The sequence below is a fragment of the Octopus sinensis genome, linkage group LG9, assembly GCF_006345805.1.
Source record: "Octopus sinensis linkage group LG9, ASM634580v1, whole genome shotgun sequence".
NCBI lineage: Eukaryota > Metazoa > Mollusca > Cephalopoda > Octopoda > Octopodidae > Octopus > Octopus sinensis.
This window is the reverse complement of record NC_043005.1, coordinates 90,146,683-90,173,462: the sequence shown is the minus strand read 5'-3', so window position 1 is coordinate 90,173,462 and position 26,780 is coordinate 90,146,683. Positions and strand designations below refer to the sequence as shown.

At 38.2% G+C, this 26,780-nt stretch overlaps 1 protein-coding gene across 7 annotated transcripts in view; it reads left to right on the top strand.

Moving 5' to 3' along the window:
* Positions 1-26,780, top strand: part of LOC115215865 (telomere-associated protein RIF1-like) — a 71,230-nt gene that overhangs the window by 22,761 nt on the left and 21,689 nt on the right. For 6 of the 7 annotated variants that reach the window (XM_036506100.1, XM_036506096.1, XM_036506097.1 and 3 more), the window contains exons 12-27: positions 158-262; positions 396-553; positions 1,302-1,385; positions 3,134-3,219; positions 4,103-4,283; positions 5,842-5,946; positions 7,323-7,475; positions 8,933-9,035; positions 10,430-10,578; positions 12,816-13,004; positions 15,445-15,647; positions 18,530-18,635; positions 21,217-21,387; positions 22,461-22,540; positions 23,497-23,550; positions 26,057-26,126. In XM_036506100.1, the coding sequence (XP_036361993.1) occupies positions 158-262; positions 396-553; positions 1,302-1,385; positions 3,134-3,219; positions 4,103-4,283; positions 5,842-5,946; positions 7,323-7,475; positions 8,933-9,035; positions 10,430-10,578; positions 12,816-13,004; positions 15,445-15,647; positions 18,530-18,635; positions 21,217-21,387; positions 22,461-22,540; positions 23,497-23,550; positions 26,057-26,126 (1,997 nt within the window). The remainder of the gene's footprint in view (positions 1-157; positions 263-395; positions 554-1,301; positions 1,386-3,133; positions 3,220-4,102; positions 4,284-5,841; positions 5,947-7,322; positions 7,476-8,932; positions 9,036-10,429; positions 10,579-12,815; positions 13,005-15,444; positions 15,648-18,529; positions 18,636-21,216; positions 21,388-22,460; positions 22,541-23,496; positions 23,551-26,056; positions 26,127-26,780) is intronic. The other variant, XM_036506095.1, reaches the window with a different exon arrangement.

Below are 26,780 nucleotides of genomic sequence, written 5' to 3'. Positions count from 1 at the left end.
CAAGTGATGGTTGACTGCAAGAAGGGCATTTTGCATCTGACTCATGCAAACATGGAACAAAGGACACGAAAACGATGCTGATCTCTCATATTGATACCTAAATATTTAATTCATACCTCTATTTGCATTAATATATATTTTCTCTTTTCCCCTGCAGAACCTTTGAATTCTAACATTATAATGGGACCAGCACTATTTCTTAAACAATGCAGTGTTATTGCCTATAGTTTAGTGGAATTGGTATGTTCTGCAGATGCACCAGGTATGTATACATATATATATAATATATATATATATGTTCATATTTCACTTAATGTCCTCTTGCTCTTGTTTCAAGATACATTTTTTAACCTTTCTAAATTCTAATGATAATCCATTTGATATTATTTGATCAGATGATCTCGTCGTTTATATTTGGTCGCTGTTTGTGGAACACCTAAAACTTGGTCTGGAAGCTGGCCTCAAAACCGACACCAGGGATGCCCTATCTTCTTTTCTCTGTGACTTTTCAACTCTAATTCTCAGTCGACCAGCACCTTATTCAGTCAAATATGTAAGTCAATGATTCTTTTAATTTTCTTTTTCTTTTTTGCTTGTTCCAGTCATTTGACTGTGGCCATGCTGGGGCCCTGCCTTGAAGTATTGTTAGCCAAATAGATCAACTCTTTTAAGCCTGGTACTTGTTCTACCAGTCGTCTTCCAGAATGTATCTGTATTCATCCGGAATGAGTTGAGCTGGTTCCATCCAACAACTGTTCTGAATTTCAGTTGGAATACAAGTTCACTCCTGGTCCCTGGTTACATGCATACACACTTTGGGATGGTGTGACCAGTAGGAGCTCATCTTGTCATTGATTGTTGACCATCATAGAGGATTTGCTGTCCCAAGATTTTATCGGTCAGGCAATTTTGACGTCTTATGCAAATGGATGAGTTCTTTTGTTTGTTTCCATTTCACTTCAGCTGACTTGTATGTAAAGTTTTTGCAAAAATTCAACATTTACATTCCGTTTTACATAAGTAGTTTTACAGCTCGAAGCACTTTATGGTTAATAATCAGCCATGGAGTGGGAGCGGAAAAATCAGGCAAATGGCATAATGTAATTTGGTTGTTGGCTGCATGATTTGAACTTGAAACCTTGTGGTTACTTGTTCAGTCTTCAATCTTGTAGACATTGTCTCATTTTTGTATTTTATATTGATTATTGTATGAATTTCATGTTGCCTTGGCTTATCAATATTTGGTCTTTTTATTTAAAAAAAAATTTGTTTCATGATTTTCTTTATCTTCTTTGTTGCAGAAATTATTCCTTGCTGTTACCAAACTCCCCAAAAAGATACTTTGTTCAACAGCCTATAACATTAGCAGTGGAGAAAAAATCCATGTAAGTTTTTCTTTTATAATCTGTTATTTTCTTTTTAATAATCACTAAGATTTGGTCTTCAAAATTTCATTGCTGACTAATATTATTTATTACTAGCAGTATTGCCCGGTATTGCTCGGGTTTGTTTCAACACTTTACAATTGGAATTTTTGAAAAGTAAAAATTTTGCATTATGTAGCTTGTTATTCTCTTTAAGTGAACATTATTCTGGTTGAAATACACCGAAAAATGGCGAAGACAACAGTAAAAAATCGTAAAAAATAGGGATTTTCATAGAAAAAAAAAAAGCACCTTTGTGATGTAAATAATTTTTGGTGTTAACATGGTCCGATTTGAATTTTTTCTTCTACGGAAGGAAGAGCAAGCCTTCTTCTATCATACTCTCAATTTTGGTCAACTTGCGCTGCAGGGTCTAGGAGGAGATAGTGTTAGTTGAAGGCTACCAAACCTGCCATACACAGACAACTTCAGCTTTATATATATATATATATATAGATTTAATACCTAAATTAGAGATATATTTTCTTACCATTTTAAATTGATTTCCATTCGTTCATTTGCATTTGTCATATTGATGAAAATGAGTGATTGTTTGTGTTGGCAATAATGGCTATCAATTTCATTTAGGTTTACCAGTTAAAACTGATTTCTTTGTTTCTTATTGCAAGTAAAAATAATCCGCATTCACTGGGATTCATACAGGTTATTAGAATATTGGTTGTTCACTTGCAAAATATGTATTATTTTTATTAGTTACTATCACTATGACCCAGCAACGCCGGGTCATATTGCTAGTGCATGCATATACAGCTGCATGCATGCGCACATACATGCAAGTACTGTCCAAATCTCCGACCAATCACATATAGCTAGCTGGCATTCAATTGGCGTATCAAGTTTCGGGCATTTTGATTGAGTTTTGGATATAAAATTCACAAAAAAGTCACTTCTATTGATTTTTTAATGGCTTTGCGGGGTGACTGGGGAAATGTAAAGATGTGCACGACCATCCTTGGACGGTTTTGAATGACCATAGAAAGTGCGAGCCCTCTAACTGGAAAATTGTGGATTTGTATAAAGGACACACACACAGACATTTTGCCATTTATATATATATAGAGAGAGATTAACATTTTGCAGTTTTGGTAACCATTATTGTGTAGTTAAAATGTTTTTAGATGGTCATTGCCTGGATAGAATTTACATAAAGCTGGCTTCCATATATCGAGCTGAGCTAGTCTTTATTCATTAAATCTACCCATATAATGTCCACCAGCATTTGCTGGTTCAACATAGTTATTGATATGGTCAGAGCAAATTTGCTTCCCCTAGTTGAGCGCTTCCGGAATGATTGGCTGGCTTTGAACCTGTACATATATACACATCAAAGGGCTTCTTTCAGTGTTTATTTACCCTACTAACTCACAAAAGCTTTGGTTGGCCAAAACTTATGGTAAAAAAACACTTGTTTAAGATGCTATGCAGCAGGACTGAACCCTCAACCACAAAGCCACATTGGAATGTGTGTCTAATATCTTTTGTATTTGATGGTAAATATTATCTCCTTCCAGTTCCAGTCAAGCCTTCTAACCCATGCCAGTTTGGAAAAACGGATGTTAAATGATATTTTGAGAGAAACCCACAGTAGTAGTAGTAGTAGTAGTAACAGTAATCCTCTGTGTGTGTGTGTGTAATTGAATTATTTTATCTGATTTCTCATTTTGCTGTTTCTCTTTTGTTGTGTCCAGGGTACTCCAGCTCTGTTTTTAACTGAACTCTTACTGACGCCATCAATGCTAAAGGAAGGAGTTTCTCAAGAGAAGTACACAGAAAAGTTCTTATACCTTTTTATTTGAAATTGTCTTTGCCCCCCCCCCCATCCCACTTCCAATCATTTTTCTACATATTGAAATCTTAAGGGATTAAGACTAGGATTAGTAAAAATATTAACAGTACTATTACTGCCTTACTATTACTACTATACCAACTTTTAAAGAAAATTAAACAATGATGTTATGGAGATGTACTTGTATAGCAAGTGACCTGATCTGAGATCGTGCGCTGGAACGAAAACAATTGCAGTGTGGAAGGTGTTTATAAGCCATTTGAAAGATGTAGCACAAAGTTTTGTCAGTGAACAGGTCGGGGTCTCAAAGCGATGAAAATATTTTGACAAATTAAATTTAAATGTTGAGGTGAATCTAACGGTTTTGTGTGTTTCTTAAAAGGCTTATAAACACCTTCCACGCTGCAATTGTAAACAATGATGATATCTGGCCTAATTATTCCTGTTTTATGTTCAAACTGGCCAGGTCCAGCCTCTCACACCTAGCCTACAATGCTATTCTGAAATTGAAGTCACATGTATGAAATTTCAAAGCTATGAAATAATGCATGATTAACTTGAAACTGTGAATAAGTGAGCAATTCATTTGATGGAGTCATCTGAATGCTAAAGGATTAACCTAATCTTCTAGTAGAGCATGTATCAAGGTTTTGGTCCCTTGAATTATATACAGCTTCTTTTCAACAGTTTCCATCTCTCCCATTTCACTCACTGTTGTGGGGTCAATATGAGGTTTATAATAGAAAGCTACAGTGCTGTGCAGTGCAATTAAGCCTGAAGACACCTGAACTTTGTATAAATTCATTAACCATGCCTGCCCTCATTAAATTACACAATGTTGCTAAGACTTCATTCTCTCTTTCTCTTTCAGTTACCTGACATTATTTGTGAGTATGATTGAGCTGGGAATGGCCAATCCATCTGGAGTTCTTGAATACTGTCAGGCTGTGATTCAAATCCTAGATCTTCATGCTACCTATGTTGAACAGAAAGAGCAGCTGTGGCGTTTGTGGTCTTGCTTAGTTAATCCTCTCTTGGACTACATTTCAAAGGTAATTACTTGTTTACCCAACACATTACACACTTCTTGTTTACCTACAGGCCAGTTCTGATTGAATAGACCCATAGTCAAAAAACCTTTCAGCCCTGACTATCCTGTCTTTGTATATCAGAGACTACACTGTCCAATGTTCCTCCATCCTCCTACATTTTTTTTTTGTCTGTAAGTTAGTAATCTGTTTGTTCACTTTTCCATGTTAATATGATTTTAACCCTTTCATTAATGTATTTGAGATGCTCTGTGTTTTTTTCAATTATTTTAAATATTACAAATAATTTAGTAAAATAACTTTATCATTAAGCTAGTGTCAGGAACATGAATTGTGATGATTTGGTGGAAGATTTTAATTCAAAACTTATGAAAACAAGACATTTATACTACAGAGCCAGAGCTAGTTTCAGCCAGGTTGGTAACGAAAGGGTTAATGGGAATTGATTTTGGAGCAAGATTTTATGACTGGTTGCTTTTCCTGTTGCCACTCCCCAAAATGCTCTCACCAGACATAATTTCACTGTTTCACCAAAATGCTATAGTGAAATATCAACATTCATTCATGCATGTGTAGACACAATGTATGATTGGCTTAATACAGTTTTCATTCACTGAATTTCCTCACAAGGCACTGGTCTGCCTGGGACAGTAATAGATGATGTCCAAGGTGCCGTGCAAACTTGTTAACCACTCAACCATTCTTTCACTGTGTGGGGTTATTAACTTGAATGTCTGGAACATGGAATTTTGATGGAAAGTTTTAACTTAGGTCACCTTAAAACTGGAAGTTTGTATCCGAGAACCAGGCGTAACCCCTCAGATGGGTTGGTTCACACTACTATCATTGGATGATGTGGTCAGTGATTTACTGTAATCAAATAAAATATGACTTGATGGTCTTGGTTGGAATGCCTTTGAATATAGATCTGTTTAAGCATTTTGTTATATTTCTGATGAGATACACTGCCTTTGCATCAATCTTGAAATCAACGAAAAGTTTTGTAAAATAACTCATGTCATTATTATTAAGCTGGTGTTTGGAACAAATTCTCCTGAAATTTTGGTGGAAGGTTTTAATTTAGATCCCTTTAAAATGGGAAGATTGCATCATAAAATTAGCAGTGTCAGGAGGGTCAGTATCAAAAGGGCTCACCTTTTTGTTATGTTTCTGTTAAGATACATTACCATTATTTCATTTAATTTTGAAAATAACAAAGAATTTTGTAAAATAAGACACAAGTTAAATTCTGAGGGAAGGTTTTAATTTCAATCATTTTTAACCCCTTAGCATTTAAACTGCCCATATCCTGCCAAAATATTCTACCTGTTGTATCTTGAAACTGGTCGTATCCCACCTTTCACACCTGCCCTACAGTGTCATTTTAAAAATCATCACATCATTGGAATCTCGAATTTATTGAATAATGCCTGGTTAATTTTAAAGTGATGTGAATACATAAGCAGTATATTTGACAGTCATCTGAATGCTAAAGGATTAAACAGGGACAGTTTTGGACAGATTGCCATCAAAACAATGTTTATTTTCTTTTATTCCACAGAACAATGAGATTAATCAAGGAGATGCTTTAGAACACAACTTCACCTGTCTTTATCGTTCATTATTTTTTCCTGTCAAATGGTTGTTTGGCAACCAGTTATTTGCTGTAAGTTCTTTTTCTTTTTATATCTCCCTCTGCTTTCATCATTTGTGAAATAATAAAGCTAATTTCATTACAGTACAGCTGCTTCTCGTGATCCAGCTCCAAAATTTTAATCTGAACAAAGCTGCAATAACCTGTAAACAGTTTACTGCTCAGCAGGTTTTACATACAATACGCACTTTGTTTGTGGCGACATTTTGTTGATTTGCCTGCTAAAGTATTAGTATTGTTTAAAGCAGTTCCCCATTGTAAGACCTCGTGTTCTTTTTCTTTCATCATCATCGTTTAACATCTGCTTTCCATGCTAGCATGGGTTGGACAATTTGTCTGAGGGCTGGCGAACCAGATGGCTGCACCAGGCTCCAATCTAGATCTGGCAGAGTTTCTACAACTGGATGCCCTTCCTAACGCCAATCACTCTGAGAGTGTAGTGGGTGCTTTTTATGTGCCACCAGCATGGGGCCAGTCAGGCGGTACTGGCAATGACCTCGCTTGAATCTTTTTACACATGCCACTGGCACAAGTGCCAGTAAGGCAACGTTGGTAACGATCACGCTTCAATGGAGCCCTTTTACGTGCCACCGGCACGGAGCCAGCTGGCTGCTCTGGCAACGATCACGCTTTATTTTTCCTAAAGGTGATTTGCCACGGAGTGTTGAAAATGTCTGCTTGTGTATTGCTTACAAGTTCAAGTCCATTAATAGTTTTTTTGAGATTATGAGCAAAGCTCTTTATTTTACATATCTTTTACTTGTTTCAGTCGTTAGACTGTGGTCATGCTGGGGCATTGCCTTGCAGAACTTTTAGTCAAATGAATTGACCCCAGTACTTTTTTTTGTTTTTCGTTAAGTCTGAAACCTATTCCATCAGTTTATTTTGCTGAACCACTAAGTTACACGGATGTAAACACAACACTGGTTGTCAAGCAGTGATGAGGACCTCTTCAGACACACACCCATACATGCATGTATCTTTCAGTTTCTCACTACCAAATCCACTCACAAGGCCTTGCTTGGCCTAAGGCTATTGTTGAAGACATTTGCCCATGGTGCCATGTTGTGGGACTGAACCTGGAACTATGTGATTGGGAAACAAACTTCTTACCACACAGCCACAAACTTTTTATTTTAACATTTTGGGATCTTCCTAAATTATTTGGTACTTGCTAAGAAAGGAGACAAAAATGCTTGTATCCATCTTATCTGAGATGAATAATCATCTCTGGTCTACTTCATAACCTGAAAACCAGGTAAAAGCATTAACTCTCTTGCACCTGTCGTTCATAGGTAGAAGACTCAATCCATTTTAATTTCATCCTCTGTCTTTTTCTGATTACATTTTATCCTTTCACTGCTATTTTTTCCCCTTTCTTTACACAGACTGTCAACAAGACCCTGATGAAGACCTGGTCAAACATCTATCGGACATTCGCTAATCTTGCTGCCCTTGTTGTCAATGCTGCTCCTAATGTCACCTGTGAACATTTGAGCCACCTCATTGTGACGGACCTTCACTTGCCTACTGGTAGTCAGGTAAATTCCTTTTCACTAATGTTTGGTTACTTAGGGACATTATCAAATGGAATCCATTTTCAAACTTGTTTCTCCCGTCAGTGGGATTCACCGAAGTATATTTTCTACAGCTGGAAGCTCTTCCTGTCAACAACCCTCACCTGTTTCCAAACGGTAATATTTCCTTATGGCGAATAATAATAATATTCAAGGCGGCGAGCTGGCAGAAACGTTAGTATGCCAGGCGAAATGCTTAGCGGTATTTCGTCTGCCGCTACGTTCTGAGTTCAAATTCCGCCAAGGTCGACTTTGCCTTTCATCCTTTCGGGGTTAATAAATTAAGTACCAGTTACACACTGGGGTCGATGTAATTGACTTAATCCGTTTGTCCTTGTTCGTCCCCTCTGTGTTTAGCCCCTTGTGGGTAGTAAAGAAATAGGTAATATTTCCTTATGGCAGGATATGTTTTCATGGAAGACAAATGAATGACACTCATCTATATCTGTGATGCCAAGACAAGGAGACAAACATACACATGATGGGCTTCTTTCAGTTTCCATGTACCACATCCATTCAGTGCTTTGGTTGACCTTCAGCTATAGTAGTGAGGTGAAACTCAAAACTACATGATTCGGAAGTGAACTGCTTAACTGCACTTTAGGGGGCATAGCAGCTGAATTCTCTTAAGCCTTGAATAATATAGTTGTGGAAAATTAAATCAGAAAGCAGAACCAAAATCGAAGTCGATCAACATCAATGGAAATTGCAGCTGTGATACCAGTGCCGGTGACAAGTAAGCGAACCATCCAAACGTGGCCATTGCCAGCGCCGCCCCGACTGGCCCCCGTGCTGGTGGCACGTAAAAAGCACCGTCCGTCCGTGGCTGTTTGCCAGCCCTGTCTGGCACCTGTGCGGGTGGCATGTAAAAAGCACCCACTACACTCACGGAGTGGTTGGCGTTAGGAAGGGCATCCAGCCGTAGAAAAACTACCAGATCAGACTGGGCCTGATGCAGCCTTCTGGCTTCCCAGACCCCAGTTGAACCGTCCAATCCATGCTAGCATGGAAAGCGGACGCTAAATGATGAGGATGATGATATACATTAAGACAAGATGCTCAGAACTGGAATGCTTTTATTCATAGGCCCTGCTTGATCCAAGCTGACCTGAGGTTAAACAATGACCGCCTCATCATCACTGTCTTGTGTACTCGCATAAGCTGAACCATTCAACAGGAATTGGTTTGTGAGAAGACTGCAAAACCCCATTGTCTGCTTTCACTTGGTTGCCACAGCTCGATGTCCTTGCTCACACCAACCACTTTACAGAGTGTACTGCATGCTTTTTTTTTCCCCCTTCAAAATTATCTCTGTATGAGACTAAATATAAAACCATGCAGAATTGATAAAAAAATTGCATGTTCCAAAATATTTATGTATGAGGAAACGGTTCTATTCTAATTTCTCTGGTTTTCTTCAGAAACTAAAGACTGACACCTTGTTTCTTGAGCAACTAACTATGATTTGTGGAACCTTGCTAAGTTTTGTGGATTTTTCCCCTCACAGCCGAAATACTTCTTTTGGTAAGTTCTTTGTTTTTCTTTTTCTATTTGCTCATATTGTTTTTAATTTTATATTGATTTAAAAAAAAAAGTTGAATTTTTTCTAAATTATTGATAATTAATGTTCTGACATAAGCTTGGTGTTAATTTAGAAGGAATAGCTTGGTGAGTGTGACATTAAGCTATCAACTAGCAGTTTGTGAGTTCCAGTATATATATACACATATATATATATATATATACATGTATGTATGTATGTAATGGACTCCCTTGTTGAAGTTGATGTGTGGATGTTCAGTTTTTGCTGAACAACCTGCCCAAATGATTTGTTTATAGTGAACAAACGTATGTACTGTACATTGGCTCACTCTCTCCATCAAATTAAACGTTACCTGAACAGGTACACTGTGTGCCATGTGTCAAGTGTTGAAGTGATCGCTGAGTAATGCAAAATGAAGTGTTTTGCTTAAGAACACAACACACCAGCCAGTCTAGCGATTGAAACCACGATCTCACAATAGTGACTGCAACACCCCAGCCACTAGGCCATGTGCCCTCACTATATGATGAATAAGATATTTGATCCTTGACAATCAAAGTGCCTGCTATATATATAGATGTGTGTGTGTGTGTACACACTCTGCAGGCACTTTGGTTGTCACAGGGTTAAATATTTTATTCATCATGCCTTTCAATTTACGAATCTATCCATTGGGAAATATTGTACCAGAAGGTTAATAAATAATCACTTGACATGTTAATTAAGGGGTGGGGGAACAGTGGAGATTTCTTTCTCTCTTTGTCTGTCTTACTCTCTCTCTTTCTCTTTCTCTCTCTCTGATAAAATAATATATGAAAATTAGACGAAGTCCCTGTGGATCTCCTTAGGTTTGCAAAGAGAATAAAGATATATTTTGCTAATTTGATTGCAAACTGCTAAGTCCCTCACCCCATGAGAGGGTCTTTCTAATACTAGCTTCCCAAATGAATTATAAGTAAAACTGGTTTCAGTCCAGGAATACAACAAAGACTAGGAGTAAGAAAAATTTATTCTCATGGCATCATTTGTCCAACCTCACAGTTGTTAGATTTTGTTATACTGAAAATCTTCTTTTTTCTGTCAGTATTCTGATAAGAAGTATTAAAAGAATGTTCCTCCTCTCTGTTCCAGTAAGTATCTGGCTAAAAGAGATTCAGTATTGTTCAGACAAAATATTTTGAGTTCAAATTCTACCCTGATCCACACCACTTTCATGCTTCCTCAGTAAAAAATGTAATTATCAGTTGATGTAGCAAAAATTGGGAAAGGAATGTCAATGGAATTGGCTATTCCTTGCTCCAGTATGTTCACATTTTTGTGATTGAACCTGTAAAAGAATTTAAGAATTGTTGAAATTTAAAAATTTATTTTGCAGCTCTTGGCAGTCCTGGAAAATGGGGTGGCAAACGAAAGCAGAATCCTTTGAAAAATCTGAATTCTGTTATTGATTTGGTTGTGCTTGTCACCAATTCTGTCTTTGAGCAGATCAACAGAGAAGAATATGAAAGTAGTGTTGACAAACAGGTACAAACGTTTTTTTCCTTTTTCTGCAATTTTCCTGTTTTGCACATTACTTAGCAACCATACCTGTGCTGGCGGTACAAGAGAATCAGCCAGTGCATTCTGTAAAGTGGTTACTGTTAGGAAGCGCATTCAGCCGTAGGAACCCTACCAAAGTAGATATTGGAGCTTGCCTCGTCCTGTCAGGCCCTCCTACTCATGCTCACAATGAGAATAGATGCTGAATAATGGTAATTTAGTTGTTACATAATCTTTGAATGAGATTTCTTTTCTACTATAAGATTTTAATGCAGTTGGTATCACTAAACATTACAGAAAAAAAGAAACTGGCTTAAGGACAGGCTTCAACCCACTCTGGCTATTATAGCTTTCTGGGTGACCAGGTTATCAGAATTACACTACACAACTCCTTCCTGGTTTGTTGGGATTCTGTGGGAAATAAATATTCACTGAGACTGTTGTTCAGTTTTATATTTAAAATAGCCAACAGAACCTCTTCAGTTTGGTTTTCGTGTTTGTCCTCACCTATCATCATGAACGTTGGGTGTGAACTCAAGGGTCTGAAATAGAGTTGCTACAAAAGGGTCTCTTGAGTAATGTTTTTAATAGGGTGTACAGCTTGGAGCTCAGGAGTCTCCAGGTTGAATTGCTCCTTCTCCAGTCAAGAATCATATTTCTGGTACTGTGGTCATGTGATTAGAATGTCAGAGGAAAGAATCACAAGATGGATTCTTCAGGCCGAGCCAACCAGTAGGAGACTTTGATGTACACCAAGAATGAGGTGGCTGGATTATATCTACTGTCTCAATCAATCATACATGGGAATCCAGGTGGAAAGTGTAATGATGGTTATTCCTGATAGGACCCTATGGAGGACTCTATCCCTATGGTCATCCCTTGAATAGTGGTGGGGAATATGAATGGAATATATTGTCCTAATGATGATTAATGTGTCATGGAATTATTTCTTGTTGAAAACTTTAAACAAGATAGTTCATTGTGTTGGACATTAGTAGTTCATCAAAATATTTTGTGGGAAGAAACTGAAATTTTCAGTTAAAATAGAACGGATTTATTGTATCTTGCCAAGGCTTTTAGTGCTTAATAACTAATTGAATACCTTGTGGAAATAAAATAATACAGTTGAAATAGCAGAAATAAATTGTATCTTGCTAGCACCAAGTGATTATGAAATAGTGAAATAGCTTATGGAGATTAAAACTTGTTGAAATAGAAAATGATTTATTAACCCATTTCTTACTCTGTTTCTGCTTTTGTTTCTGTTAATTTCGAAAAAAAAAATGAATTTAGTAAAATAACTTTCTCATTATTAAGCTGGTATTTGGAATATAAATTTATAGGCGTAGGAGTGGCTGTGTGGTAAGTAGCTTGCTTACAAACCACATGGTTTCGGGTTCAGTCCCATTGCGTGGCACCTTGGATAAGTGTCTTCTACTATAGCCTTGGGCCAACCAAAGCCTTGTGAGTGGATTTCGTAGACGGAAACTGAAAGAAGCCCATCGTATATATGTATGTTTGTGTGTCTGTGTTTGTCCCCCGCAACATCGCTTGACAACTGATGCTGGTGTGTTTACTAAGCTTACAAAGAATAAGTCCTGGGGTCGATTTGCTCGACTAAAGGCGGTGCTCCAGCATGGCCACAGTCAAAATGGCTGAAACAAGTAAAAGAGTAAAGAGTTAACATGTAATTTTGATGTAAAATTTTAATTTAAATGGTTTTAAAACAGTAAGTTTGTATCCTAGAACCAGGGGGGGGGTTTCAAGCATGTTGGCATCAGAAGGGTTAAAAGCTAATTTGAGAAGCTGGAATAGCTGGCATTTGATAGTGTAATCAGTAAAGTGACTGACACAGTGACAGATATGTAACTCCAGATCTGTTACTGATCCGGTTTCTTTTTACTTCCGTAATCCATTTGATACAAACTTTCCTAAAATCACTCTTGGCTCCATGATACAAACTTTCCGTTCCTGTTTTAAAGTGATCAAAATATTCTTCCATCGAAAGTTTGTGGTGATTTTCATTTCAAATGCTGTCTTAATAAGGACAGAAATTATTTTTAATAAGTTCATTATTTTCAAAATTGATTGAATCAAAGGCAAATATATTTCAACAGAAATAGGGTTAAATGAGTGTTTATAATGATATCTAATGTTAAATTCTTTTTGTTGCTGATTTTAATCATTTAAATTTTATTTTTAAATGTTATTTTAATTTTCAGACTGTAAATTTTGCTTCACTCCAATCAGCTGCCCGACACCTTATTGGAATCATGACTACTCTGTTCTCGGAAATAACCTCTCCAAATTCAGTTCCTTTACTCTTAGAAAAAACTTCCAAGGCTGTTAGCAGCTTGTTTGTTCTTGCTAAAGCCACTTATAAAGTATTTCCTTCAAGCTCACTCCCAAAGGTAACCCTTTCTGTTTTCTTTTTTTCTCGTGTCTATTATTTTGAGGCTGAGCCAGTTAACCGCTTAACCATTTTAACAATTTTATAGAATTCTGCCAAGTCTCATCTTAACATATTTACTTGGATATAATGCAATCTTAACCGCTTTGATACAAACACCTGACACCACCCCTCATTCTATGATACAAACCTCTTTAGAGTGATTCGAATTAAAAACCCTCCATTGAAATTTCGCTTAATGTCAGTGTTCATAATCGACAGAGTGTAAGTACCTTGAGAGAAAAGTTGGACCTAAGAAGCATCAGTTGTTGTGTGCAAGAGAGACGTTTGCGCTGGTATGGTCATGTGACGAGAATGGCTGAAGATAGTTGTGCAAAAGTGCCACACCCTGGCAGTTGAGGGGACCTGTGGAAGAGGTAGACCCAGGAAAACCTGGGTCGAGGTGGTGAAGCACGATCTTCGAACTTTAGGTCTCACCAAGGAAATGACCAGAGACCGAAACCTATGGAAGTATGCTGTGTGTGAGAAAACCTGGCAAGACCAGTGAGAACAGTCAAAATCAAAATCAAACCAAATCAATTCATATATCAGAAAGCATAACCAAATTGAGGTCGATCAACACCAGTGGGAATTGCAGCTGTGGTTAAGCGAACCATCCGATCGTGGTCGTTGCCGGCGCCGCCCCGTCTAGCCTCCGTGTTGGTGGCACGTAAAAGCACCATCCGTTCGTGTCCGTTGCCAGCCCCGCCTGGCCCCCGTGCCGGTGACACGTAAAAGCACCATCCGTTTGTGGCCGTTTGCCAGCTCTGTCTGGCCCCCGTGTTGGTGGCACGTAAAAGCACCATCCGTTCGTGTCCGTTGCCAGTCTCGCCTGACCCCACGTGCCGGTGACACGTAAAAGCACCATCCGTTCGTGGCCGTTTGCCAGCTCTGTCTGGCACCTGTGCGGGTGGCACGTAAAAAGCACCCACTGCACTCACGGAGTGGTTGGTGTTAGGAAGGGCATCCAGCTGTAGAAACACTGCCAGATCTGACTGGGCCTGATGAAGCCTTCCAGCTTCACAGACCCCAGTTGAACCGTCCAACCCATGCTAGCATGGAAAACGGACGCTAAATGATGATGATTTGTTCCAAAACCCAGCTCAATAATGACATTTTATTAAATTCTTATTTTCAAAATTAATTGAAACAAAGGCAATAAGTTAATGGGTCAAATAAACTTGAGCACCTCCTCCCCTCGTTTTTAACACCCACTTTTCCAAGCTTGCATGACTCAGAATTCCTCTTGTTGAATGAATGCCCTTCCTGTCACCAACCCTCGATCTGTTACCATGCAAGCTAATAATCTCAGTCTATCAAACAGTGAACAGTTTGGACATAGTCGTGAGCCTCTTTTGTTTGCAAAAATTGTGCAAAATGTCAAGACATACCAAGAATCCCAAACATGCCTCTGTAGTTGACTAAGCATAGAATATTGCTTGTATTTATTGGCAAATTCTTTTCTTATAGAACACTGAAATGCTTAAAGAAAACCAATCATGTTCTTTATCTTCTTAATCTTTTATACTTGAGTTATCATCATCATCGTTTAACGTCCGCTTTCCATGCTAGCATGGGTTTGACGGTTTGACTGAGGGCTGGCGAACCAGATGGCTGCACCAGGCTCCAGTCTTGATCTGGCAGGGTTTCTACAGTTGGATGCCCTTCCTAACGCCAATAACTCTTAGAGTGTAGTGGGTGCTTTTACATGCCACCGGCACGGGTGCCAGTCAGGTGGTACTGGCAACGACCTTGCTCAAATCTTTTTACACATGCCAACAGCACAGGTGCCAGCAAGGTGATGCTGGTAATGATCCCGCTTGAATGGTACCTCCTACATGCTAGCAGCATGGAAGCCAGTTAGCCGCTCTGGCAATGATCACGCTCAGATGGTGCTCTTAGCACCCTACTAGCACAGGGCTCAAGTGCCAGTAAGGCAACGCTGGTAACGATCACACTCGAATGGTGCCTTTTATGTGTTTTACTGGCACAGAAGCCGGTTAGCCGCTCTGTCAACGATCACGCTCGTATGGTGCTCATGCCTGTCATCGAATTTCCCAAAATTGGTTTGGATGCTCTTAATTAAATTTCTCACATTATACATAATCACCAACGATCATTAAGAGCGTCTTGCACTTCCTTGTCCTTCACCAACCCACCCCTGGCTCTTCTATTACTGTTGTTGGCCTGAGCAGCCACCTCAGGTACTTGCACCCATCAAGATGAGGCTCAGTCACTTGCTACAGATTAATTACTTGCGTATCAGTTAATGCTGATAACGACACAAGTAGATAGAGAGTAATTGTGGTGATGGGAATTTCTTTATGCTGTTATATAATTAATTTCATTTTAGAAGAAAATAAATGATTCAAATATTTTTTTTTCCCATTCCAATGTTTTAGCATGACAAATTATGGCAAGATGTTATCAACAGTATACAGAATACCTATAAAGGTATGTATGATACAGACTTTCTGAATGTTTTGGCACCACTACTGGAAGTAAACTTTCTTCACCCACGGAGATTCATCAAAAATCAAACAGTTCAGTTATGGAAGGCCACTTTCAGCCAAACTCCTTCACTAGCTTATACAGATTCTCTACGGTAAGTGTTTTTGGAATTTAATTAGTTTTCTTAGAATTGGATATAAGCCATCTTGTTTCTTGTGTTTTTGTTTAGCCCCGGGTCAGTCTCGCTCCAGCTGACTTACAATCAAAAGCAGACCTGCCATGATGATCCTCCCTAACCCTCTTTCTACACCTCATGTGCCTTGTTAGTAAAAGACAATGGGGTGAGGTTTACTCTTTTACTTGTTTCAGTCATTTGACTGTGGCCATGCTGGAGCACCGCCTTTAGTCGAGCAAATCGACCCCAGGACTTATTCTTTGTAAGCCTAGTACTTATTCTATCGGTCTCTTTTGCCGAGCCGCTAAGTTACGGCAACGTAGACACACAAGCATCGGTTGTCAAGTGATGCTGGGGGGACACACACACAAGCATATACATATACATATATACGGCGGGCTTCTTTCAGTTTCCGTCTACAAAATCCACTCACAAGGCTTTGGTCGGCCCAAGGCTATAGTAGAAGACACTTGCCCAAGGTGCCACGCAGTGGGACTGAACCCGGAACCATGTGGTTGGTAAACAAGCTACTTACTACACAGCCACTCCTACGCCTGGGTTTGACTATAATTTTTAACAAATTGTGTTTCCATAAAGAGGCTGCTTCCATGACTCCTCTTATTTCATGTAAACACTGGTGGATAGCAGAATCAGCTGAGTGTCAGACTAAATGGCTTTCTTAATATTTAGTTCTAAGTTCAAATCCTGGCTTGGTCAACTTTGCTTTCATCTTCCTGGGGCTGGTTTGATGCTTTCTCTTTCTCAAAATGTCTTTTGCTTAAATTGAAAATATTCTTGTATACACCACCACATCATTATTATTGCCTTTCATCCTTCTGGACTTTAAAATATCGGTCAAGTCCTGTGTTTGTTATGAACTGATTGTTCCTTTTCTTCAAATTTTTGGTCTTGCTCTTGTCTTCAAGCTGGCAGAATCGTTAGCACACCAGACAACAATGCTTAGTGGCATTTCATCTATCTTAACCCTTTCGTTACTATATTTCTGACCAAAATACACCCCTTATGTGTTTCAATTAATTTCTAACATAATCATAAATTTAGTCTGGTTTCATTAAACAACTATAGCTTTTTTATTTATCAATATATTGTTATTTTTGGAAGATAATTTAATGAAATGTTCTCAACCAATTCTATACTATAATTGCAGGTAGATACAGGTAAATTCAACAAAATATAAAATTATTAAAATTTTTGTTCAAACATCGCTATAGAAAATGGGTTATTAGCTAATATTCAATTGGGTATACAACAAAATTTTACTATAGAATTTGTTATTCTGGGTAACTTTCTGATACCCATAATAATATTTATGGCAAAATAGGCCTTAATTTCATTTAAGGTTGTGGGAAACCACAAACTATCCCTTCTTTCGCTTTGTTTACATTTAGCGTAACGGTTCATTTCTGCCATAATTTTCTGATACCCATAATAATATTTATGGGTAACTTTCTGATACCCATAATAATATTTATGGGTAACTTTCTGATACCCATAATAATATTTATGGCAAAATAGGCCTTAATTTCATTTAAGGTTTCCTTTCTTTCGCTTTGTTTACATTTAGTGTAACGGTTCGTTTCCGCCGTAATGATTTCAAATAGGCTCATTCGAAAAAGTAAAAAGAAATAGTCTAAGGCTTTACTCTCCTGGGAAAGACTGTGGCTTGGTCCAGTTTCTTCAGAAAAATCACTGAAAGAAACAGTTTTTAAATTTTCACTCCATTCAGGTGCCAATTCATTTTCTTTATCGCTGTCCGCTGTCGGAGCTCTCTGATTCACAGCTTTCATTTTCGGAAAATGAAACATCGGATTCATTATCAAATACCACGTGCTTTTTTTTTTCAGTCATAGAGTTAGATTTATCAAGGTCTTCAGTAGAAAAGCCTTCGAATTCTGACTCGCTGCTTGATATAATGAAATTTGTATCCATTTTTTGTCAGAATTACAAATTTTGAAAACACATTAGGAACAAATTTTGGAAAAAAATTTCCCAAAATTCACGGAATTAAAATTACACTTCGATCGTTGTACAAAACTGTAGATGAACTGTTTACGAAGCATAATCACGTGTTTTCACGAATGTACTAAAGAGATTTGCTCTGATATTCTCATTTAAATATGAATAGGTAAATACGGGCGGCTTAGTCACATTAACCAAAATTTTTTTCGAGCGGCTTTGGGCAGTTTGGTAACAAAAGGGTTAACATTCTGAGTTCAAATTCCACCTAGGTTCACTTTGCCTTTCAACCATTTGGGGTTGATGTAACTGACTTACCCACTACCCTAAAATGGCTGGCCTTGTGCCAAAATTTGAAATTATTGTTATTAGGTCAATTAGCTGACAGGATCATTAACATGTTGGAGAAACTGCTTAGCAATATTTCTTTTGTGCTCTGCTCTTCACATTCTGTGTTCATATTCCACTGAGATTGATTTTGCATTTCATATTTTATTTTTGTGGTTGGTCAACCAGTCAACTACTTGGCTCAGTGGTATTGATTTAACCCTTTCCTGAAATTTGTTGGCTCTTTACATTTTGAGTTCAATTTCCCACGAGCTGGGTTGAGGATTTTGACTAACTCTGTCCCCTCAAAATTGCTGACCTTTGCCTAAATCAGAAACCATTATTGTTGTTAAGGTTGTAAGCTGGCAGAATTGTTAGCTTGCTGGGCAAAATGCTTAGTGGCTTTTCATATATCTTTACTTTCTGAGTTCAAATTCTCTGATGGTCACCTTTGCCATACATCCTTTTGGGGTTGGTATAATTGACTCACTCCTTCCTCTGAAGTTGCTGACTTTGACAGAATTTGAAACTATTATTATTATTATTTTGTTCTGCAGTCGTGCTTTAGCCAAAGTGAAAGAGAAAATGGTAATCAGATTGCCAGGCTGGATAAGCACAGAAATTCATGTGATTGAAGAAACACCTACCAGTCAGTATAGTCAGGTAAGCTCTTTATTCTTATTTCTTCATGCGTTTCTTCAACATCGGTGTTTCCATTCTTGTATGGCTTAGATGGTGATGTGTTTATGGCAAGAATTTTATGGCTGAAGGCTTCCTGATGCCAAGAAATACCTCTTTATGGAAGACTGTGAGCTGGCAGAAATGTTAGAATGCCGGGGGAAATGCTTAGCCATATTTCGTCTGCAGCTACATTCTGAGTTCAAATTCCGCTGAGGTCGACTTTGCCTTTCATCCTTTTGGGGTCGATTAAATAAGTACCAGTTATGCACTGGGGTTGATATAATCGACTTAATCCGCTTGTCTGTTGTTTGTCCCCTCTGTGTGTAGCCCCTTGTGGGTAGTAAAGAAATAAGAAATACCCCTTTATCATGTAGGGTATTTGGGATTGTTTATTTTAGAGGAATTTCAAAATGCAGAGCTAATGGATGATGTTGACAGGGAAATGTCAGCAACTGTCACCGTTTGTGACTGTAATAGTGCAAACATTGGCTCTGGTGCATACTTGCACATGCATACAGATGAAAGGCTTCTTGCCAGTCTCTTTTTACTAAATTCTCTCACAATATATTGGTTGGCCTTGGGCTATAAGTAGAAAACACTTGCTCCAGTAGTCGTGCTGTAGAACTGGACTTGGAGCCCAAACAGCCATGGCCTCTACCTCTCAATACATATTCTTTACATTCTGGACATTAAGAGCATTATGTATTGTACTGAGTTCAAGTGGGCTTTGGCCACACTTGTTCTTAATTTTGATGTGTGTGTGTGTGTGTGTGTCTAAATGTAATTATATGTATGCATGTGTGTCATCATCATCATCATTTAACATCTGCTTTCCATGCTAGCATGGGTTGGACTATTTGACTGAGGTCTGGAAAACCAGATGGCTGTACCGGCCTCCAATCTTGATCTGGCAGAGTTTCTACAGCTGGATGCCCTTCCTAACACCAACCACTCCGAGAGTGTAGTGGGTGCTTTTTATGTGCCACTGGCACAAGGGACAGTCAGGCGGTCCTGGCAACGGCCATGCTCAAATGTTTTTTTCACATGGGCTATTTAACTTATGTACCCACTTAGTTCCCTCCCCACCAAAATTTCAGGCCTTATGCTTTCAGTAAAAGATTATTATTATTAAAATGGTAAGCTGGCGGAATTGTTAGTATTTGTCCTGCTTTTCAGGTCCTGAGTTCATTTTTTGGCGGGTAAATAAAATACCAGCTAAATACTTCAATCAATGTAATTGACTAGTCTCCCCCCATAAAATTGCCGGCCTTGTACCAAAATTAGAAACAGCAATCATTACTGAGGTAGTGGAGCTAGCAGAATCATAAGCTCATCAGACGAAATGTTTGGTGGCATTTCTCCTGAGTTCAAATGCCACCAAACTTAAGTTTGCATTTTATCCTTTCAATATCAATAAAATTAAGGACCAGTCAAGTGCTGAGGTTGATGTAATTAATTCAACACTTCCTCCTAAAACTGCTGGTTTAGTGTTAAAATTTGAAACAATTATTATTATGGTGGTGAGCTGGCAGAATCATTAACACACTGGGCAAAATGCTTTTGTCCATCTTTACATTCTGAGTTCAAATTCCACCAAGGTTGATTTTTACCTTTCATCCTTTCAGGGTCAATAAAATGCCAGTGAAACCCTGGGGCCAGTGTAATCGGCTAGTCTACTCCCCTTATATTTCAGGCCTTGTGCCCCTTTACTAGAAAGGATTATAATTGTTAAGGGCAATGGGTTGGCATGCTGGGCAAAATGCTTGTCAACTTTGCCTTTTGTCCCTTTTTGGGATTGATAAAATAAGTACCAGGTGAATGCTGGGGTTGATGTAATTGACTTACCCTCTCCTCCAACATTACTGGCTGCAAAAGTTTGAAACCATTATTATTGTTATATAGTTTTATGAATATCTAATGGCTGAATATGTAGAACATTGAATAAAATACTTAGTAGCATTTGGTTATTATGACTTCAAACCCTACACAGGTTCACTTTGTCTTTAATTCCTCACTGAGTTAATAAAATATCTACTGGTGTTGATGTAATGACTTATAACTTCAAGGCACTGCTCCAGTATGGTTGCAATCTATTGAATGAAAGAAGTAAAAGATTAAAAAATCTTCTAGAAAAGTTACTAGTGAATTGAAACGTTCTGTAAGCCAGGAATTCTTGGGCAGGCAAAGCATTTCTTGGTTGCAGACAGAACTAGTGAGGATGTGTGGCTCAGTGGTCAAGGTGTTGCACTTGCAACCATAAGATCATGGTTTCAATCCCTGGGTTGGGAAACTTCTTTTCATGTTGCTCTAGTTCATTCTGCTGTAAATGACTGATCCTGCAATGGAATGGCATCCCATTTCAGAGGGACTATTGTAACCTCAGTCACTCATATTCTATGCAAAGTGGGTGATCTGACCCTCGTGTCCTGGAACTCAAAGGCAGTAATGTCCAGGGTTGATGATGTTGGCACGCAACAAGCTGTCTTCATGATTTGAACATATAACCAATTATGCAAAGTCCAGCTACCTTAACCGTATCTTACATATTTGGTTTTAATTTCAGGCAAGTTCCCAGGTATCTGACGAAGTTGTTCCTGCTCCGGTCTCTCCAAATAAAATGCATGGGAGTCTGTTAAAGAATATCCCTTCTCCGAAAAAACCAAGTATTCTTTGTAAACACAAGCCTGTAGCCAGTGTGATAAAAAGGTTATCAATTGGTGATATGAAAGATCAGGTAAAATTATATATTTTTGAATAACTTTTATATAAAAACTCTCTTAATATTTCCTTTTATTTTTTGATCACCATTAACGTTGTTTTAATAGCAATTTTTCCATACTTGCATGGGTTGGACAGAATTTATTGAATCAAATTTCTACAAGTAGCCAGGTGCCCTTTTTGTTGCTAGTCCTCACCTGTCACCAAGCAAGGTAATATTTCCCCATGGCCAGATGTATTTTCAGGGATTGGAAATGGACACAGCTTGTATGACCACGACATGCCTTTAATCTGCATGGGCACCAAACCATATGTACATACACACTTCTTAATTTTCTTCAGTAGGCTTTTCGGTCTTGCATTTGCTGAGAATAATTCAATCAATGTAATTGACTAGTCCCCCCCCCCCAATAAAATTGCTGGCCTTGTGCTAAAATTAGAAACAACAATCATCACTGAGGTAGTGGAGCTAGCAGAATCATAAGATCATCAGACAAAATGTTTGGTGGCATTTCTTCTGAGTTCAAATGCCACTAAACTTAAGTTTGCATTTTATCCTTTCAATATCAATAAAATTAAGGGCCAGTCAAGTGCTGAGGTTGATGTAATTGATTCAACACTTCCTCCTAAAACTGCTGGTTTAGTGTTAAAATTTGAAAGTCATCATCATCATCATCATTATTATTAAGGTGGTGAGCTGGCAGAACTCATTAGCACACTGGGCAAAATACTTTTGTCCATCTTTACATTCTGAGTTCAAATTCCACCAAGGTTGATTTTTGCCTTTCCTCCTTTCAGGGTCAATAAAGTATAAGTGGAGCACTGCGACCAGTGTAATTGACTAGTCTCCCCTCCCCTTATATTTCAGGCTTTGTGCCTTTACTAGAAAGGATTATTATTGTTAAGGGCAATATTAAGATATTAAGCTTGTTTGTGATTTTGGTAGGATTTAATCCACAATCTCAATTGGACCTTATTCTGGTAAGCTTGTTGTAGTTTTTGGAATTTTAATATTAAGAAGTTTATTCATTGTATTAAATTTATTTCTGTGACCTGCAATTAACATCGTTTTTGATTTCTACTTTGAAGGATTTTGTGGTTATTGAACCTCCTCAGAATAAAAGACGAATCCTTACTCAACACCAGAAGGAAGTCCTGAAAGAGAGAAAGTAAATAATTTCAGTTCATTTTATTTTGTATTTTTTTGCGAGATTCAGAAGAATCTCCCTTGTTCTACAAGTGAGCCAAGACAGAAATTGTGCAGTGTTAGTGAGAGTATTGGTGTGTGTGCATGAAACCTGCCAAGTCAAATTGTTGTGTGCTACCACAACAATTTAATTTAGATGGTTCTTGTGGGAAGAAATGGTGTGGTAAGCGCTGCGGATGCACTGCTTTGCAGACATCATGACACGGAACAAAAATAAATGGCAATGTTTTGTTCTGCAGACTTGTCCAACATAACCAAATCTGTAAAAACCAACTAATTATATTGATTGCTAGACCAGTGTGTGCTACAACTGATGGAATTAAACTGCTCATGAATATGCCAGACAATAAGCCAAGGGCATGAGGAACACAACATTTAATATGAATGATTTCCTTGAGAAAAGTGTCAAATATTCTGGTGAAATTTTGAACATTTTTTTTTTTTTTAATGTTCTTACTGGTGTTTGAGGCAACTTTAAAGGTAGGCTTTATACCTACTTAGATAAAATTAATATTGATGTCATGGGAAATAAATGGACACATCAGATTGTTAGATTTCAAAACTAATTCATAATCACATATGTTTTAGAACAACCGGAAGTCTTTTGACAGGAGTTTCTTTTTTATTAAAGTGGGCTGAACTTTGTTTCTCACATCGAGTACCGAGTTCCTGTTTTGCACTCCCAAACAACTCTATTTAAATTAGAATTCTATGCAATTCAAGACTCAGCCATAGTTGTAGTTACATGCATTTGGCACAGGACTTAAGATATCACAAAATGAAAAAAAATAGATATATCAAATAGATTTAAATGGTCGTTGACATACTGAAAGTCTCGTACCACTGCTAAAGTAATTAGATCCATCCTACCACCTTTTTCCTTATTTTTATCTATTTGCTTATTTATTCTTGTCACAGGTATTGTCTTCCTGCCATGTATAACAGCCTTGACCAGTCTCAAGATTCCATGTAGTGAGTATTTTTCTGGAAATGCTTTAATCTGCAGCAAAGTGCTTATTTTTGTAAGATGACCTGTTGTATTTCTAGTAAGAGGTTTGCTTCCCAATCACACTGTTCCGAGTTCAATCCCACTGCATGGCACCTTGGGCCGAGCAAAGCCTTGTGAGTGGATCTGGTACACAGAAATTGAAAGAAACTTGTCTTATATGTATATACGTGTGTGTTTGTCCCCTACCATCGCTTAACAACTGGTGTTGGTGTGTTGACATCCCTGTAACTTAGCAGTTTGACTGATAAAGTAATGGGGTCAATTCATGCTACTAAAAATTCTTAATTATAGTCTAATGAGTAAAACAAGTCAAAGGCTAAAAGGTAAAAATTCCTTTTATGTATATCCTGAAATTCTGTCTTGTGGGAGTATTAAGAGACTTTTCTATCTCCAAGATATAAAAAAAAAAAGTAAAAGTTCTGGTAACCATGGATTACCACAGTAAATGCATTGCAATATTTCATTCCACAGTGCCTTTTTGCTCTCAGATTCTTCTGCTGGTATTAATGTCTTTTTAGGGTGGATTAAATGCAAGTTTTTAGTAATATATTTTTGCTTGAGAAGACCTTGAAAGCCAAGTGAGACCGTAACTGTGGCCTGTGCCAGTGTCGTATAAACAGCCCATTTAAGAGTACTCTTCAATCATTGGACAATAAACTGATGCCAGTACCACTTTCCTGGCGCGTAAAAAGCACAATTCAAGCATGGTTGATGCCAGTCGTACTGGACTGGCTCCCGTGCCATGGCACATAAAATGCACTATTTTAATGTGGTCGATGCCAGTGCTGCCTGACTGGTTCTCATGCCGGTGGCACATAAAATGCACTATTCGAGCATGGTCGATGCCAGTACCGCCTGGCTGGCCCTCATGCCAGTGGCATGTAAAAAACACCCACGACACTCTCGGAGTGGTTAGCATGAGGAAGGGCATCCAGCTGTAGAAACCATACCAGATCAGATTGGAGCCTGATGTAGCCTTCTGGCTTGCCAGCATGGAAAGTGGACATTAAACAATGATGATGATTGGAATTCTCTAAGTACATGGTTTCAGGCTCAGTCCCACTGTGTGACACCATCAGCAAGTGTCTACCACTATAGCTTTGTGAGTAGATTTGGTAGGCAAAAGCTGAACAAAGTCCCTCATATTCTCATTTAGCACTCTTTTTTACCTGTGCTAACATGACTTGGACAGTTTGACAAGAACAGACAAGTCTCTGCTAGGTTCCAAGTCTGCTTTGGCATTGTTTCTACAGCTTTGATGCCCTTTCTAACACTTAAGTCTACATCATCATTTAACCCCAAACTGAATGAGTTGAATGGTTGTGATAGGGTCCCTATGGGGCAAAGAACTCTGTCATATGCTGGAGCAGTGCTCCTCAACCTTTTTTCACCTATGGACCTCTTTGGTTCCTATTTTACTCCAATGGAGCCTTGTAGCTATTTGATGTTTTAAAAAATCTTATATTTTTATAATTAAATATTAATAGGAATTGTATTAAAATTGAAAATATTTGGTGCATTGTAGAGGTATAACCAATTTATTTCCCAAATCTTATGGCCTCCTGTTGAGAACCACTACTCAAGACTCTGATTTGGTATGGTTTCTATGGCTGGATGCCCTTATTAATACCAACAACTTTGTGTATGTTTATAGTTTATAGAAAAACAAAAGACGAAGACAGGTGTATGAACAACAAGCAAGTGTATTAGTTTGACACTCGGGGGAAATGAAGTCTTTTATGTTTCAAGCTTGTGCTCTTCAACAGAAAGGAATAAGAGAAATTAAACAGAAAAAGAATATGCAGACACATGAGGTGCTTGGCCTAGTAGTTAGGCTCATGATCTTTAGATCGTAATTTCAGTTCCTAGGCCAGGTGGTGCTTTATGTATTAGTTAAACAATTCATCTGTTTGTTCTTTGATCACTTTGATGCGTATGCATGGTAACTGTGCACCCTAACATGCAACAGCAATTTGATGTAGGGTAATGTACAGCTCAGATATTTGTGCAGGTCATTTGGTGAAAGCTGGACGCTCATGTTGTCTTTGATGGGAGAGTCCATCACACATGCACACAATGTGTGTTTTCGCGAGGTGGGGCAGGGTGTATCTGTGTCTCCTATTGCAGTTGTAAATGAGCATCTCCGTCATACAAATGGTTTTCATTTGTAGTCTTTTGTGAAACATATATCTGGCAATGGGGAAATATTACCTTACTTGAAAACGGGTTAGTGTTGGCAACAAGATCGGTACTGGAAGGTTATAGAAAAATCTCTCACAAATAGCTTCAAACATGAGAAAAATGAAAATTTAAAAATGAAACAATTTATGTTGTGAATGAAAGTAACCTGTGGAATTTTCAACCCAGAAAGGGCTGGGGTTTTCTTGTTTTATCCCTTCTCCCTTTTCTGTCTTGGTTTCCTCATTAAATATACAAATTGTACAACTTGTGTTTTCTCTTCTACTTCAGTTCAAATCACATGATCACTTCACCAGTCATGAGTTTCAGTTCTGACGAGACTTCATCTCAGTATAATTTGGTAAGTTCCTTTTTACTGAAAATTCTACAACATTCTATGTCTGGAAGAATTTTATGATTAATACAAATGACAACCAGACTGATCTTTATGCTTCACTTCCATCAACAACAAACATTTCCAAGGAAGGAGTCTCAACATCATCACTCAATTTGCTAGAAATACCAGCCATGTTACCCCCAAATATGCAATGATTTTTGAAGGAAGCATATGTGAGATAATGTAGTCATGGATATACAAGACAGGATGGTCACAACTGGAATGTTTTAATCATAGGTCTACGTAATCAGAGTTGACTCGGGGCTAAATAACTACTGTCACTATTTGTCGGCCCAACTACATAGCTTTGAGTTTTTGAGTTCAGTCTTACTGCATTGCAGTTTGGAGCAAGTTCTAATATTGTCCCTGGTCAACCAAAGTTTTGCGAGTGGATTTGGTAGATGAAACCTGGAAGATGCCCATCCTATATATATATATATATATAAAGCACCAACCGATCGTGGCTGTTGCCAGCCTCGCCTGGCACGTAAAAAGCACCCACTACTCTCACAAATAGCTTCAAACATGAGAAGGACATCCAGCTGTAGAAACACTGCCAGATCAGACTGGGCCTGGTGCAGCCTCCTGGCTTCCCAAACCCCAGTCGAACCGTCCAAC